Raw genomic sequence first — 15,742 nt, 5'->3', positions numbered from 1 at the left:
ACGGAGTGACGAGTAGACGGGGAGAGGGGGAGGCGAGGATCATGCTGCACTTCCAGAGTCGTTCTTTCGTTCCGCCGTGCCTTCCGGAAGCCTCGTGAGTGCTTTGTACGCCCCGCGAGAGTCGCGCGAGAGCGCTAGCGAGTGATCCAGACTGAGATCTCTGAGCCAATGCCGACGAGCTCGTGGACGTCCGCCTGTTGCGCTCTCCTCGCTCACCAGACATGGCTCCCGTCGCGTCTTCGTCGGCCGAAGCCAAGGCCTCGCCCGCTGAGCAGCCCAAGGACGGCGCTGCCGCCCAGAACGGCGCCGATGCGGGCGACTTGATGGCGGACGCGGATCCGCGCAACCTCGAGGACGAGGAGGCGACGGGCCCTGCGGCCAACTGGGAAGTGGCTGTGCGTTCCTCCCTCCGCTCTCTCGCGTGCACTGGGCGCGGCCGTGCTCCCTCTCGAGGCGATGGAGGTCGGTCCCGGGTGGTCGACGAAAGCTCGCGACGACTGCGAGCTGGACGCGTCTCGCTTGCTCAGGCGCGAGACGGGGCCTGCCAGCAGGCTGGACGTCGGGCTTGCAGTGGATCGAGCTCGCCGAGCCGCGCTCTGCGGAGCTGCGGCGCGACGACGAGCTGCCGTCACTCCGACTTGCGGAGCGACGAGTTCGACTCTCCTGCGCACGCTCGCACAGCTCTCGAGGCGGGTCAGGAATGCTGGAGACGGACAGTAGCACTCGGTGCAGCCCTTCCGACTCCAATTGGACCCGTCCCCTGCCGCCGTCAGCCGGCGCGCGACGCCTCGACCCCTCCCAGCTCGACACGCTCGCGTACCGAACCCATCCCGACCTCGCCGAAGCCCTTTCTCCCCGGTCGCGCGTCCACGGAGACTGCATTCGGCCCCGAAGCACCGTCTCAGCTCTTCACGTTCGAACGCTGACCGTCGCCGCGACCTCGCTTGCAGTACGTTTGGTCGTTTATCGAGCGCTTTACCGGCCTCGTCGATTTCGACGCCCAGGACCCGGTCATGCCCAACGTCATGTCGTTCGAGCAGGCCCTCCTCGACTCGTCGCCGCCGCCGCCGCCTGCGCCGCAGCGCGCCGCAACCCGCAAGGCTCGCAAGCCGCTGTCGGCCATCTCGTACCGCGCCAGCCTCGCGTCCAACGGCAACGGCAAGCGCGCCGCCTCGCCTGCGTCGTCGCTGTCGGAGCTCACGGCGTCCGAGGACGACTCGCACGTCGAGGAGCACACGGCGCACGTCCTCGCCGCCTCGGCCGAGTACATCGACCCGAAGCCGCCCACGCTGCCCAAGGACGCGCCCGTCCCGCCCTCGTCGCAGCTCCTGCGCGACATCTTTGACGTGTTCCAAGCCAACCTCAAGCCGATCAAGGAGCTCAACGACTACCACGGCAAGAAGACGTGGTTCCACTTCCTCATCAACTTTGTCACCAACCGGTTCCAGTCCGACCTCGTCACCCACGACGGCTTCCGGTGGGAGACGAATCTCCTGCGCACCCGTGGCCTCAAGCCCGGGCAGGAGACGGAGAAGAACTTTTGGCTCTTGAGGTGGGAGGACAAGGTGCCTGCGACTTTACTTCGCTCATTGCGCTGCTTCTCGGCGCTCTGACTGATGAGATTCTGATTGCGCACAGATTCACCTCATGCGCAAGATGGTCGACTACCAGCTGCTCCACTGCCCTTCCGTGCGCGACCTCATCAAGGAGAATTACGACCTGTGAGAGGCTTTCTTTATCGCATGGCTGTCCAAAGTGCCTGACACTCTACCACATCCACAGCGGCAACCAGCGCATCGCCAAGCGCGACCCGGACTCGAACGGCCTCGTCGTTCTCCCCGTCGGCCGCACCTCGACGCAGCTCACGATCTGGCACCTCGACTCTTCGCCGCGGCTGTACGCCTCGGGCGACCCGTACCGCGCCGACAGTGCCTGGATCGCCATCTGCTCGACGTTCGACGGGTACAAGGCGTTCATCAAGACGCTTGCTGCGCCGACCAAGGCCGACAAGAAGAACCAGGGGCTCCGCGGGCCGTTCGCCAAGGCGGCTGCGGGCGGAAAGAAGGCGAAAGGCAAGGACGGGAAGGAGGACAAGAAGGCCGAGGAGCGCCTCTTGCGCGCGAGACTCGAGGACGACCTCAAGGAGATCGCCGAGTACGAGCAGGTGCGTTCCTATCGTGAGACCCGTACGTGTTTTTCGGGTAGCTGACGAGACTCTGTGTGCAGCACATGGCGGCGCTGGAAGCCCGCAAGGCCCGCGCGGCCGAGCGCGCCGCGTCTCGCGACGCGCGAGTCGCACGGCAGCTCTCGCGCCTGTCGTACGGCACCACGCGTTCGAGCCGGCTGCGCACGCGCGGCGAGTCTGCGCGCGTCGACTACAACGAGCTCGAGAACGGCGACGACGCGTCGGGTTCGGCGGCGAATGGCGACGGCGGCGACGAGGAAGACGGGTCGAGGCGCAAGCGGCGCCGCACGCAGAAGGCGGAGGACGCGTACGAGGACAGCCTTGCCGCGTCCGAGGCGGACGAGACGGGCAGCGTCGCGTCGGGCTCGAGGGGCGGGAGCAGGCGGACCAGCGGGCGCCCCGTGATCCCGGGCGAGCGCAGGTCGAATCGCCTGCAACTCAAGGACGAGCCGGTGGACGACGAGGCGAGCGTCGAGCCGGCGGCTGACGAGGTCGAGGCGGAGGAGGAGCCCGCGCCTGCTGCCGCTGCGCCGGCTGAGGGCGACGCGGTCGTCAAGACGGAGGAGAAGCCCACCGTGGCCTCGGACGCTGCTGCGCCGGATACCGTCCCAGCGACGCCTGCGGAGGGACCGGAAGAGCTTGTCGGCGAGGCCGAGGCGAAGAAGGAGGAGGCGACCGACGAGGCGATGGCTGTCGAGGCCTGAGCGGTATCTCTCTCTGTTTGCAGTTGCTTTGCAAGAATACGCATCTACCAGCAGCTCTCACGCTTGTGCCTCCGCTTCTGTCTGTTGCTGTGCTTGCTTCGGGTGCTCGCTCCTGTTCGACCTCCTGTCGTATGTGTCCTCCGGCTGTTCCGCTCGTCCGCCGACTCTCGACTGCCGCTGTCCCGTGCCTCATTTACCGGCTCCTGCACCTCTGCTGCGATCCCGGTCATGTCGGCCCGCTACGCCCTGCTGGTCGAGCAGCTTGAGGTGGCCCGCGCGCGAGATCGTCCTCGACGCTCGGAAGCACAGCCATGAGGCTGAGGAGCATGGCTTCGACTCGGTCCGCGCTCATCTTCGACGGCGCGCTGATTGTCATGGCGCACTTGGGCTAGCGCTGACGGGCCTCATCGCAGTGCCAATCGCCGTCCTGGCTTTGCCGGACGAAACGACTGGCGAAGCTTGTCACGTTCTGCTCAAGCGGTCCTTGCAAGTGAGCGCGATGCAGACATCGGCAGCTCGTCTACAAGCTGATCTTCGTGCGCTGAACAGAACCTCAACGTCTTTTGGCCTGACTTTACGAGCAGGCACGCAGTCTCGTCCTTCATGCCGACCAAGAGGTGCGCGCGTCGACGTTGTTTGCATACTTGCAGCTCGTGACTGTCCGGTGTCCAGCTTTCAAGAGGGCTTCCACGCGCATATCCAGTCACCGCCCTTCCATGGGGATGTGCTCGGCGCTCTCTGCGCCTACAAGCACTTTGACGCGCAAGACCTCACGCTGCGGACGTGAAAAGACGCCGGGATGCAGCTGCGCCTCCTGCAGCTCTTTGCGCACAAGTCCTCGAGGCCGAAGTCGAGCTCGCTGAGACTGCAGACGGCCTCGCCGAGTTTGCGAGGACGCTGCACCGCCAAACGCAGCGCCCACGTCCAAGATCCGAGGACGTCCTTGTGCGCGTGACGAGGGGGATGCTCCTGCCGGGTGACGACCGCATCCCGCTGTGCGTCGTCCTGTGGTGTATGCGGCGCTTCCGCAACCCGCGCATCTTTGCGTCACTTGGACAGCCGGGCGGGCACGAGTGCTGTAGCTCACATGGGTCAGGGAGCAGCGGGAGCCCTGCACATGACCTTGTGCACGTGCGAGCCGCATCGCAGCGTGCTGAGGTGGACAGGGAGGCTCGCAGAAAGCAGAGGACGTGAGCTCTGCGCTTCTTCAATCGGCCGCGTCAAATTGGAGCAGCTCTTGAATGAAAGCAACGAAACGGCAGCGAGTGCAGCACGCGACATGGAAAGTGAAGCGTGCGAGCGATGATTCGAACGAATGAGCAGGCGCGGAAGGACGCAAGGCGACGGAGCAAGCGCGGGATCGGCTGGAGAAGAGGGCGGATGCGTAGTGAGCTAGCAGCAAGGCAGTACGAGCCCCTCAGAGGATGCGCAGCGAGTGGCGGGTGGCGATGATTCGGGGACGCGCTCGTCGAGATTGGCCGACGCGCGAACGAGCACTCCGGTCCTCCTCTTGCTCGCTCGACCGCGCACCTGCAGAGACATGCTCAGCGCCCGCCCCGTCCTCGCAGCTGCCACGCGCGTAGGCGGCCGCCGCTTCCCGGCCCCCGCCGCCGCCGCCGCAGCTCAGCGCCGTGCCTACGCCGCCGTGACCGACGCCGCCGCCAACCCCGTAAAGCGCCACGGCGGACTGCGCGACCAGGACCGCATCTTCAGCAACGCCTACCGCCAGCACGACTGGACCCTCAAGGGCGCACAGGTGCGGCGCGCCTCTTCCTACCTCCCTACCCCTCGAGCAACCCGTCCTCTCGCCATCGCACCGCCCAGCGGGGTCAAACCACCCGCGAGGGGCCTTACAGGACTACCAAGAGAGCCTGCGCATCTCGGGAACACACCGCTGACTCGCGTGCGATCCCCGCTCGCGGTCGACCACTCAGGCTCGCGGCGACTGGCACCGCACAAAGGACATCGTCCTCAAGGGCGATGCCTACATCATCCAGCAGATCAAGGACTCGGGACTCCGTGGCCGCGGTGGCGCCGGCTTCCCTTCGGGCCTCAAGTGGTCCTTCATGAACAAGCCTGGGTGGGAGAAGGACAACCGCCCGCGCTACCTCGTCGTCAACGCCGACGAGGGCGAGCCCGGTACCTGGTGCGTCGCGATGCACACGTGCGTGCGGGTGAGCGGGCATGGCTGACGCTCTCCGTCGCCTCGCCACAGCAAGGACCGCGAGATCATGCGCGGTGACCCGCACAAGCTCATCGAGGGCTGCCTCGTCGCTGGCCGCGCCATGAACGCCAGCGCTGGTGCGTGCTCCACTTACCTATCACGCGGAGTAGCACCGCTGACGATTGTTGTCCTGTCTCCGCCTCGATCGCCACCTCGACCTTCGGCCCCACTCCCTCTTTTCCGCCTCCGCCTCGACAGCCTACATCTACATCCGCGGCGAGTTCTACATGGAGTCGGACCACGTCGAGCAGGCGATCCAGGAGGCGTACAAGGCCGGCCTCATCGGCAAGAACGCGTGCGGCTCGGGCTACGACTTTGACGTCTACCTGCACCGCGGGGCCGGTGCCTACATCTGCGGCGAGGAGACGGCGCTCATCGAGTCGATCGAGGGCAAGCAGGGCAAGCCCCGTTTGAAGCCCCCCTTCCCCGCCGACGTCGGCCTCTTTGGCTGTCCGACGACGGTCGCCAACGTCGAGACGGTCGCCGTCGCGCCGACCATCATCCGCCGCGGCGCGTCGTGGTTCGCCGGCTTTGGCCGCGAGCGCAACGCGGGCACCAAGCTCTTCTGCGTGTCGGGCCACGTCAACAAGCCGTGCGTGGTCGAGGAGGAGATGTCGATCCCGCTGCAGGAGCTCATCGAGAAGCACTGCGGCGGCGTGCGCGGCGGGTGGGACAACCTCCTCGGCATCGTCCCCGGCGGCTCGTCGGTCCCGATCCTCCCCAAGCACCAGTGCGAGGAGGCGCTCATGGACTTTGACTCGCTGCGCGACCTCCAGTCGGGCCTCGGCACGGGCGCCGTCATCGTCATGAACAAGGAGACGGACGTCATCCGCGCCATCGCGCGCTTTGCCAAGTTCTACAAGCACGAGTCGTGCGGCCAGTGCACGCCGTGCCGCGAGGGCACGACCTGGCTCGAAAAGATGATGGACCGCTTTGTCGTCGGCCGCGCGCACGAGCGCGAGATCGAGATGCTCTGGGAGCTCACCAAGCAGATCGAGGGCCACACGATCTGCGCCCTCGGCGACGCCGCCGCATGGCCCGTGCAGGGCCTCCTCCGCAACTTCCGTGCGTCCCCGTGCTCGCTTCCTCCTTTCCGCCGTCTCGTTCCCGCTCACGCGCTCGCTCCTTCGACGCAGGTCCCGAGGTTGAGGCGCGCATCCACGAGTACCAGCAGAAGAACGGCCAGGTCCTCTTCGGTGGTCTGCTCCGCAAGGACACCAACCCGTCACTCGTGCGTCCTCCGTCTCGCGCCTCCCTCCTCTTCTGGCCCTCCTCGCTGACTCCTCGCCCCCCTGTTCACGCACAGGCTCTCCCCGACAACATGGGCATCTCGCTCTCGGGCACCGCACCGGGCGCGCCCAACGCCCTGAACCCTTCGCCCTAGATGTGCGCGCGTTGTGCCCCCCCCCCGTTCACTTTCGCTTTCTCGTGCTCGTCGCCCCCGCCGTGTCTTTGTAATTTGCCCACTCATCGAGTCGTTTCCAATGGCTGTCGTGCAGCGAGCTTGAGAGAGAGAGAGACCAGTCGAAAGTGCATCGCCTCGTTCTCTTGCGCGCCGCTCGTCGCCGTTCTCTCGCTCCGCCCGCCTCGCCGCTCGCGCCCCGGACCGCGCGATGGTCCGCAGCACGCTCATCGCGCGCGCAACAGACGGTGCGTTCTTCCCCTTCCGCTGTCCCAACTCTGCGAGGCGCGCGCTCCACGTTTCCTCATCGCCCAACTCGGCTCGACGCGCGGGCTCACGCTCGTCGCTCTCTCTCTCTGGTTGCGAAACGCAGGGCTGCCGCTTGCGGCTTCGAACGACGACGATGAGCAGGTGCGTCGAACCGCTCTCGGGCCGGGCGGAGAGGGCTCGGGGAGGCGACGGGAGGGCAACGTCGAGTGGGGCGGCGGAGTGCGAGCGGCTTACGAAGGGGGCTGGAGCGCGGAGGGGGCACGGGCGATGCTTTGTCGAAGGGCTCCTCGCATCCACGAAGCAGGACCAGCATGCTTGCGATGGTCGGCAGGCGACGCTCACCTCGCCAGACTCGCCGAGCCGGAGGGTCGACTGCCTCGGCTTGCTGCGGGCAGGTGACAGGGCTGAGCGTGCTCTCTAGCGAACACAGAACAGAAGCAGCGAGCCTAGCAGGGTGCAGCGCATCACGTCGAAGCCGTTGGCTGACCCTGTCCTGCTCGTCTCTCCCCGCGCACAGGACCAGATCAAGCTGCCCGAGTACAAGCAGCAGGCCAAGCTCATCTTTCGACGGTTAACGCCGCAATCGGAACCGCGCTGCTCGATCGAGAGCGGCGCGTGTACCCTCCAGTGCGTTCCGCGCCGACCTCCCGCGCGCCCGTGTGAACCCAGTCGCCGGACGAGCTTGACGTCGGTGCTGGTCGTACAGCTACCTCATCTCCGACTCGATCGTCTACCTCGTCATCGCCGACAAGTCGTACCCGCGCAAGCTCGCCTTCTCGTACCTCTCCGAGCTGAGCACCGAGTTTGCGCGCTCGTACCCGCCCGAAACGTCGCTCAAGCCCGGCCTGCGCCCCTACGCCTTTGTCAAGTTCGACACGTTCATCCAGCGCACCAAGCGGCTGTACCTCGACCCGCGCGGCGCCGAGGCGTCGGGCAAGGGCGGGCCGGGCGGCTCAGCAGCGGGAGCAGGGGGACCCGCGAGCGGGCTCGAGCAGCTCAACGAGGACTTGCAGGACGTGACGCGCATCATGACCAAGAACATGGAGGACTTGCTCTGGCGCGGAGACTCGCTCGACCGCATGAGCACCATGAGCAGCAGCCTGAGGGACGAGTCGCTCAAGTACCGCAAGGCGGCGCGCAAGATCGTGCGTGGCCTCCTTCTCCCTTGCGCCTCCTGTTGTACACTTGGTGGCCATCTTGAGCGCGTGTTCGTCAGTTGGCAAGAGTTGCTGACCTGCTTTTCCGGCTCGAATGCGCAGAACATCGACGCTGCGATCCGCAAGTGGGCACCAATCGGCGGCATAACGCTCTTCGTACTCGTGTTCCTCTACTACCGCTTCTGTGCGTCATCCGAGTGACTTGTGCCGTTCAGAGCTGACCTCATGATGTCCTCTCTCGCAGGGTAGCGTAGACCGCTCGCCAGCTGTCTCTTTTGCCGTACTCGCCTACCCTGTAATCACACCATGCATGCACAGTCTCGCTCATGACTCTCTCAAGAGCGTTTTCGAGGAAGTTTGAGCCCTTCTACGGGGGCACATGCGTGAATACCGTCGCCCATGCACTTCCGACACAAGAATGCTGAACAGCCACGGCAGGTAGGAGTAGCAGTATCAATCCGGCCGCTATGCACAGATGAATAGGAGGAAAGGATGCGTCTGGATAACTTAGGCCTGCCTGACCCCTCACATCATGCTCACCCTCCTCCCGCGCCTTGCCTCGGCCCTCCCGAGCTCCTCCTCGTCCTCCTCTTCCTCCTGCTCCTCGTCGTCCCCGTGCATGACACGCCCATAGTGGTGCAAGTGCGCCGACTTGGCGCGCGGGATCTCGGCCGTCAAGTCGCTCAAGAACGCCTCGTCCGCCTCGCGCAGCCGTGCGAGCCCGGAAGCACCGGGCGCACCGACTCCCGCAGAAGACACCGAGTCGAACGAGTGGTCGGCGTACTCGCTCTCGTCACCTTCGTCGGCAGCGCCGTCGGCGTCGACCCCGTAGTCGGACCGCAAGGTGTTCGAGCCGAGCTTCGAGGACGAGTGCAGCGGGTGCAGCGGCGGGCGGATCGACAGCGCAGGCGAAGACCCCGGCGACGCGGCGTCATGGCGGTACGACTGGCGGGACGAGGCCGAGCGCGCGGCGCCCGAAGAGGCGTTCGAGAACGGCAGGCGGAACGTCGTGTAGCCGCTCTGGCTCGGGACGTACTCGAGCGCCGCCTCGTGCTCGTCATCGTCCGCCGCCGTCATCAGCATGGTCGGCACCGTGAGGCCTGACGGCGACGAGCGCGCCTCGAGCGGACTCGGGTTGGTCACGACCGAAGAGCCGAACGACGACTTGGCGCCCTCGTCGAGACCATGCTCGACGAACCCGATCGTCTGGCCCATGATGGGCGAGCCGGCGACATCGCCGAAGGAGAGGCCGAACCCGCTCGACGGGCCGAACGAGCTCGACGAGGCGGTCGAGCCGAGCGAGTCCTTGGGTCCGGCGGCACGTCGATCGGGAATGTCGAAATCGGGCAGCGCGGCGACCTCGTCCGTCTCGAACGCTGCAGCGCGAGTCGTCGAGCCGGAACCGGAGCGAGACATGGTGATTGTGGGCGAGCCGCTCGGGAAAGGGTCGTCGTGGTAGCTGTTGACGGAAGCGGTCCGGTAGGACGATGGAGCCGCACTGGTGGTTGAGGCGGCGAAACCGTTGCTGCGCGCGTGAGGCGACGTATGAGAGCCGCTCGAGGGTGCAGGTGACCCGTGGACGAGTTCGTCGAGAGCCATCTCAGCGGCGGCGAGGCGGGCGCTGATCGTGACGTTCTCGCGCTCAAGCAGCTCCTCGCGCTCGCGGAAATCTACTATCGCGCCACGTAGCGCCTCGAGCTCGTGCTGAGCTCGCCCGAGCTCCTCGAGAGCTTCCTGCGCGCGACGTTCCCAGACAGTACGGCCCTCGAGCAGTGCGTCGAGTCGTTCGGCGTGGCGCTTTGGGTCGCCGCCAAGGTGCTGCGATAGAACAGCGCATCAGTGACAGATCCGTCAGTCCGGAGCAGGTTGTACACGAACCTCCTTGACCTGCCGGTTGAACTGCTTTTCGCGGCTGAGCTCGCTGTCAAGCGCATCTCGTTGACGACGAACGTCGCCCAGCGTAGCGCGAGTCTCGCGCAAAGCGTCGAGAAGCGCATCGCGCTCGAGCTCCGCCTTCTCCATGTCAGCCCTCGCTGCCGTATACCTGCAAGGCACCCGTCAGTTCGACCGCAACGGGCGTAGAGGCAGGAGCAGGAACGAACTTGAAGAAGACCTCGAGCTTGTCCATATTGCGGACGTTTGCAATGTTGAGGGAGCGGTCGGCCGCGAAACTGGTCGTGCGCTCCTCGTCCTCGTCTGCTGCAGGCCCGTGACCCTCTTCGGAGCGCGGGCCCCAGAGGATGCTGTGCCGCTGCTCGTCGGAGCGAATGTTACGCGAGCTGCGGTCCGGCGTCTGCGGGTACCACGTCGAAGCGTCGCTGCTGGTCGTCCGAACAATGCTGCGGCGCCTCGGGTCACGCGGGCTGATTGGCTCATTAAGCGGGATCGGGCGGAAGTTGCTCATCTTGCGGACGCGCGGCGGAGTGTCTCCCATCGGGACCTGGGGCGGTTGCTGCCGGCCGTCTAGCTCGTCGGTTGCTTGAGGCGCCTCGCTGTGTATCGAGCGGCGCTGAAGCTCGCGGCCAACTCCGCTGCGGAGCGAAATGCTGCTCGCGAGGCGACTGGGCGAGCGGTTTCCGTTCGCGGCGGAAGCGAACCCGACGGGGATGACTCTGCGCTGCGGCGAGGTCGGCGGACTGCTGAAAGTGCCGTGGTCGGGCTCAGCCGTCGTGAAGACCTCGACCCCGCTGTCTTCGCTCAACACGTCGTCGAGACTGGCGAGCGAGAGCATGCTGTCACGAGTGCTCTTGACGCGCAAGCGATTCGCCGACGGAAGGACGAGGCGGCGCATACCGCCGGAGCTGCTCGCCGCGTCGCTGTCTTTGCGCTTGCGGCCAGAGCTGGTCGCGAAGGGCTGCGACAAGTCCGAGTCGTTGCCGCCGCGCTCGGCATCGAGGCGGTTCGCAAGCGCCTCGTCAACCGATAGTTTGCGAGGTCCAGTCGAGCTGTCGAGCGGCGTGTCGGAGCTCTGAGACGCATCGGCCTGGTCGACGGGCGAGGACGCGTCGGAAGACGGGACCGGAACGGCAACGGGTGATGCGCTCGCCTCCTCGATTGGCGCGGGGTCGACTGCTTGCTCGTCTGCGGCACCAGCTGAGCTTGCAAGCTGCGGCGTCTCCTCCAGCGCAGTCTCTGCCTCATTGATAGAGGTGACGGCATCATGCAACGGCACCGACGGCTCAGCAACCTCGCCGGCCCTGTGCGGCTGCTCGTCGCTCGCCTCGAACGCGGTCGACGGCGGCGTCAGCCCTTCGCCGTCATCGACCGTGAGCGCTTCGGTCTCTGTCGGGACCGCTGGCTTGTCGTCGTCAGGCTCGAGAATGGCGCGCTCGTTCGCCGAGGCCTCCTCGTGTACCGGTAGATCGGAGAGGGAGGACGGACGAAGCGTCGTATGGACCGAATCGACCTCTTGTAAATCGGTCGAGCGGTCGAGGGGCGGTGCGGTAGAAGTAATGGCAGCTGCGTCATTGAGCGAAACCGACTCCGACTCGGCTCTTGAGGTGGCCGTTTCGGACTCGACAGCCGCTGCTTCGTCGCCGTGATCTTGCGCAACATCCCGAGCGGGCGCAGCCTGGCCAATTTCTGACTCGGTAGGGCGGTTGATGTCGGGCGAGCCGAACTCTTCGGTAGCACCCGAGGCAGGAGCGCGCGTAGTTGGCACACCCGCCATCGCAGGGGGCGACACGACTACCTCGCCCGTTGCAGCACCTGCGGCAGGGCTTTCGCCGACGAGAGATTCTGCCGGAGCAGCGAGAACCGTCGGCGCCTCGGGCGTCTCGAGCGCATCGGGCGGTTCCTCGGGCGTCTCGAGGTGCTCAGGCGGCTCGACCGACTCAACCGTGCCGAATAGTGCTGCTGCTGGAGGCGCGGATTCCGAAGCGGCGGCCTCTTCTCGCTGCGCGGGCGGTTGCTCCCCTTCCTCGACAGCGGCGGGTTGCGTGTCGGGCGTGGGCAAGCGTGGCGGCTCGACCTCCTCGAGTGCCTTCTCGCTGTTCGGCGACGGTGTTGGCGGCGGGAGAGTCGGTAGTGGCTTCGAGGCAAACTTGGCCGAGTCAAAGCTGTCGGCTGACGGGCGGCGCGGCGAGGAGGGCTGGTCGTTGAGGTCGGCAGGGCTGCTCAAACAGCGATGTCAGCACAGGGATTAGACTAGCTAAAGAGCGATACGCACGGTGCGATCGTGAGCGTGTCGTCTTTGACCGTCTCGAGCACTTCGAGCGCATCGTCGTCGTTCACGGCCAGTCCCGTGAAGCCACGCGCCTGCTCGAGCGCCTTGTCGAGCGCCGTCTCGACATCGACGCCGGCCAGGCTCGCCGAGTCCTCCGCCCCACTCTCCTCCGCTTCGCTCGGCGCATACCCGCGCGTGCCAGGCGCGGCGGACACGGTCGACCCGCCCGAAGCGGCCGACGAGCCCAGGAGGCGCTTCATGCGCTCGTACGCCTTCTCAATCTCGAGGATGGACCACTTGCGCGCCGTGCGCGGCGTGACGAGGTCAGTCGGCGGGTTCGCGGCGGGCGAGATGACACCGAGCGGCGACGGCGAGCGGACGGAGGGCGAAGGCGGCTCAATGGTACTTGTCGATGCGCCGAGCGTCTTGACCGGCGTCGAGAGGGTAAGAGAATCGCTCGCGCCGGACAGGTCGTGCGCTGGCGCGGGCGGCGAGGCTTCGTAGAACGATTGCGGCCGACCAGCAAGAGCCAGCTCCGCCTCCATGCGCGCAATCTCCTGCTCCATCTGGTCGAGCGTGAGGGACCGCTCGCCCTCAAGAGGCGGTGGAGGCGAGTTGAGCGGGAACGATGGGATGGGAATGGGCGACTGATTGCTCTCGCTCGAGAAGAACGAGGGCGCAGCAGGAGATGATGACGAGCGCGCAAAGGGCGGCGGCGCGGGAAGCGAGAGAGTTGGCGGCGGGTAAGACGGCCGTGCGTGCGGGCGGAGTGAGCTCCTTCCGCCGCCGACAGAGGGCGACTGGCCGGGCGAGCTATTGTCGAGGTACGAAGCAAGAGGGAATGGGTACTCCCCGCCTGGACTGCTGTTGAACGAGACCTCGCGCAGGGAACACTCACGCGCCGCATGCCGCCCGACGACAGGCGAATCCTCGAGGCGCGAGTCTCCCTCATCCTCGTGGTCGTCGTCGCGAGCGCGCTGTCGCAATTTCAGCTCCTCGATAAGCTCGGCGAGCGGGCTGTCGAGCGGCTTGCCCTGGTTCCGGTCGTCGATGACCTGGCTAAAGGACCGCCCGTCGGGCGTGCGGAGAACCGCCTCGCCACGCTCGTCTTCGCCCAGCTCGCGCTTCGACTCGGCAACGACAGCGTCAATGTCGACGATTTCGCCGCATTCGCGCGCGTCGAGGACGCGGCTGATCTGCGACGCGTAGTGGTCGCTTTTGGCGCGCTCAGAGTACCGCCACGACGGCGTCCTCCCGCCGCGCCGGTCCTCGTCGCTCGTCTCGTCGCTCGGACGGCGCTCACCCTCGGACGGCTCGGGCGTGAGAAGCGGGACGGGCGGCGGGAGGGACGAGATGCGGTTCGGCGGCGTCGAGCCGAACGTGCCGGGCGACGATTTCTGCTTGCGCATGACGGCCGTCTCGGGCGCAAAGGGGTTGTAAAGCGAAGGAGGTCGCTGATCGTACGGGATCGTGGCTGCGGCGGACGAGGGGAAATAGTGTGCGGCGGGAGGAGGCGGAGCGGCGGCAGGCGGGCCGGGAGTGGCGCCCGTCGAATAGCCAGTCGCGACCGAATACTCGGACGAGGTGCTTGTACGGTCGGCGGTCGGCGGCACCAGAGGCGGGACGAACGGGTTCGAGCTCGTGCGGCGAGCCGAGGCGGGCGGCGTATCGGGAAAGCCCTTCGTCTGCGGCGGCGGATTGTACGACTCGCGCACCGGGTGGAACGGCGGCCTTTCTGGGGCCTCAAACGAAGACTGGTGCACGACGACGTGTCCCACCGGGACCTCCTCGAACTCGGGCGGGAAGGGCTTGCTCGGCCGGCGCTCATCCTTCGCGGCCTGCGGGACGGCCGGCTGCTCGTCGAGGCCGAGACCGGTCCTGCCCTCGCCCAGCAGTGCACTCAGCGAGCGCCCGCGATGCTCCTCGCGCGCCTGAGGCGTCACTTCGGGGCTATCGCTCGGATTGGTGTCGTGCTCTGCCCCGTCGAGCTTCGGCGTGACGACCGGGCTGACCGAGTGACGCCGCTGCAGGATTCCCGGCAGGCGCCGCACCACCTCGGACGATGCGGCGCCGTTTACCTGCCAGGATGAGCGCGCCGAGACGCCGCCCATCCCGCCATGCGGGAGCGGCGGCGCAAGCTGGTGCGACCAGTGCCGCCCACGCTTCGACTCGTCGTCCATCGCACCGGCCGACTTACTCCTGCCAAGCGCGAGGCTCGAAAGCTCGCCGGGGAGCGTCGCGCCGGGCAGGATGCGCGAGTTGCGATGGCCCTGGCGCGAGAGGCTGCGCGTGACCGAGTCGCGCTCGACGGCGGCTTGCTTGCGCAGCTGGGACAACGGCGGGTCTTCGGCGCGCCGAGCAAAGTCCTGAGAGATGCGGCTCAGGCGGTGGCGCTGCGAAGGTGCGGGAGAGATGGTACCGAGCGGGGCGGAGAGGGGCATGTCGGCGGGGGAACCGAAGGGAGGCTGGGTGATGTGGAGGAAGGGCGACGGAAGCGGCGAGTTCGGTCCTCGTGGTGGGATGACAATGGGGCGGCCATAGGCGGGAGAGCCGGGTCGCGGACTGGCGGATTGGCGGTACCGTGCGCGCGAGGAAGGCCGCCCGCCAGGCGTCTGATCGCCGGTGACGCTGACCGGTGAGTACGGTGACATGGAACGACGACTATCGTAGGCAGCGAGGGCCTGGTCAACAGACCGCTTGGTGCCCTCGTCACCGTTGTCGCCGGTGAAGACGAGCTGCGGAAGGCTCGGCGGCTCCTCCCTGTTGCGCGGCATCTGCGCCGCCGCCAAGCTCGCAGGAAGCGACGCGCTCCTCGTCATCCCGCCGCCTTCGCTCCCTCCTGGGCCGCTGAAGCCTTTCAACGGCCGTCCTCCAGCCACCGGGCCCGACACGCGCACGCCGCCCGAGGTCAAACGCTGGGCCTCTTCGCCCTTGACCACCTTTGGGCCTTTTCGCGACCCAAAAGAGCCGAACCCGCTGCCGAAACCGAGACCCTGGAAGCGGTTCTTGAGCGAGCGGATGGACGGCAGGGTCGAGCTCTTGCTCCGCGTGTGCCCCTTGCCGTCCCTTGCGCGACCGTTCAGCGCCGGGCTCGAGTCGGGAGTACTCGAGAAGGACGAGCGGCGCACGACGCCGAATTCGGGCGAGAGCGGGTCATGCGGCGAGTAGGGCGCGGAAACGGAGCGGTTCGGCGGGAGGATGCGGGCGGCGTGAGTGGGGCGGGCGGCGTGAGTGGGCGGGGCCTTGTGGCCGAGCTGCAGAGGCCCTGGGATCCCGCCGGGCGGGTCTGGCGGCATCGCAGGCGAGCTGCTGCAGTGCGGCGACCGAGAGAGTTCAGCCTCGCGCATCTGGAGCAAGCACGGGAGAGAACCGCGAGCACGGCGTCGCGGGATGATGGAAGGGGGGCAAAGCACACCTTGCACTGTCTGCAGCTCGGCAGCAAACCGTCGCAGCTCGCAACGGCGCCGTGGCGAGCGGGAGCGGCGGGTGCGTCGACGTGAGAAGGCGGGGCGGCGACGATGCTTCAACAACTCGCCTTCAACGGCACCGTGCGCGGGGCCTGGCAGCGTGCACTCTCTGTGCAAGCCTGTGCGGCAGTCTCTGCGGCTAGGAGCGTCCAAGGATCGAGGGAGCAA

At 66.8% G+C, this 15,742-nt stretch overlaps 5 protein-coding genes across 5 annotated transcripts; 4 read left to right on the top strand and 1 right to left on the bottom strand.

Moving 5' to 3' along the window:
- Positions 1-221: 221 nt before the first annotated feature.
- Positions 222-2,889, top strand: JCM10292_002194 (uncharacterized protein; the record flags this gene model as incomplete). Its single annotated transcript, XM_076645615.1, has 5 exons — positions 222-395; positions 951-1,565; positions 1,639-1,721; positions 1,783-2,164; positions 2,227-2,889. The coding sequence occupies 5 exons, from the start codon at positions 222-224 to the stop codon at positions 2,887-2,889; spliced, it is 1,917 nt and encodes a 638-aa protein (XP_076509142.1).
- A 228-nt stretch (positions 2,890-3,117) lies between these two features.
- On the top strand, positions 3,118-3,676 carry JCM10292_002193 (uncharacterized protein; the record flags this gene model as incomplete). The annotated part of the gene is made up of 3 exons (XM_076645614.1): positions 3,118-3,156; positions 3,439-3,506; positions 3,562-3,676. The coding sequence occupies 3 exons, from the start codon at positions 3,118-3,120 to the stop codon at positions 3,674-3,676; spliced, it is 222 nt and encodes a 73-aa protein (XP_076509141.1).
- A 753-nt stretch (positions 3,677-4,429) lies between these two features.
- JCM10292_002192 (NADH-quinone oxidoreductase subunit NuoF) lies at positions 4,430-6,497 on the top strand (the record flags this gene model as incomplete). The annotated part of the gene is made up of 6 exons (XM_076645613.1): positions 4,430-4,645; positions 4,824-5,035; positions 5,105-5,190; positions 5,312-6,178; positions 6,250-6,344; positions 6,420-6,497. 6 exons carry the CDS (start codon positions 4,430-4,432, stop codon positions 6,495-6,497), a joined length of 1,554 nt encoding a protein of 517 aa, XP_076509140.1.
- Positions 6,498-6,726: 229 nt separating this feature from the next.
- JCM10292_002191 (synaptobrevin family protein) lies at positions 6,727-8,191 on the top strand (the record flags this gene model as incomplete). The annotated part of the gene is made up of 6 exons (XM_076645612.1): positions 6,727-6,763; positions 6,889-6,926; positions 7,303-7,412; positions 7,492-7,930; positions 8,045-8,126; positions 8,187-8,191. 6 exons carry the CDS (start codon positions 6,727-6,729, stop codon positions 8,189-8,191), a joined length of 711 nt encoding a protein of 236 aa, XP_076509139.1.
- Positions 8,192-8,467: 276 nt separating this feature from the next.
- JCM10292_002190 (uncharacterized protein) lies at positions 8,468-15,403 on the bottom strand (the record flags this gene model as incomplete). The annotated part of the gene is made up of 4 exons (XM_076645611.1): positions 8,468-9,760; positions 9,821-9,986; positions 10,045-12,054; positions 12,111-15,403. 4 exons carry the CDS (start codon positions 15,401-15,403, stop codon positions 8,468-8,470), a joined length of 6,762 nt encoding a protein of 2,253 aa, XP_076509138.1.
- Between the last annotated feature and the right edge of the window lie 339 nt (positions 15,404-15,742).

The sequence above is a fragment of the Rhodotorula paludigena genome (genome assembly GCF_050403205.1).
Source record: "Rhodotorula paludigena JCM10292 DNA, Rt_paludigena_JCM10292v1_ctg1, whole genome shotgun sequence".
NCBI lineage: Eukaryota > Fungi > Basidiomycota > Microbotryomycetes > Sporidiobolales > Sporidiobolaceae > Rhodotorula > Rhodotorula paludigena.
Note: the sequence above shows the minus strand (reverse complement) of the source record. Positions and strands in the feature narration are given on the sequence as shown.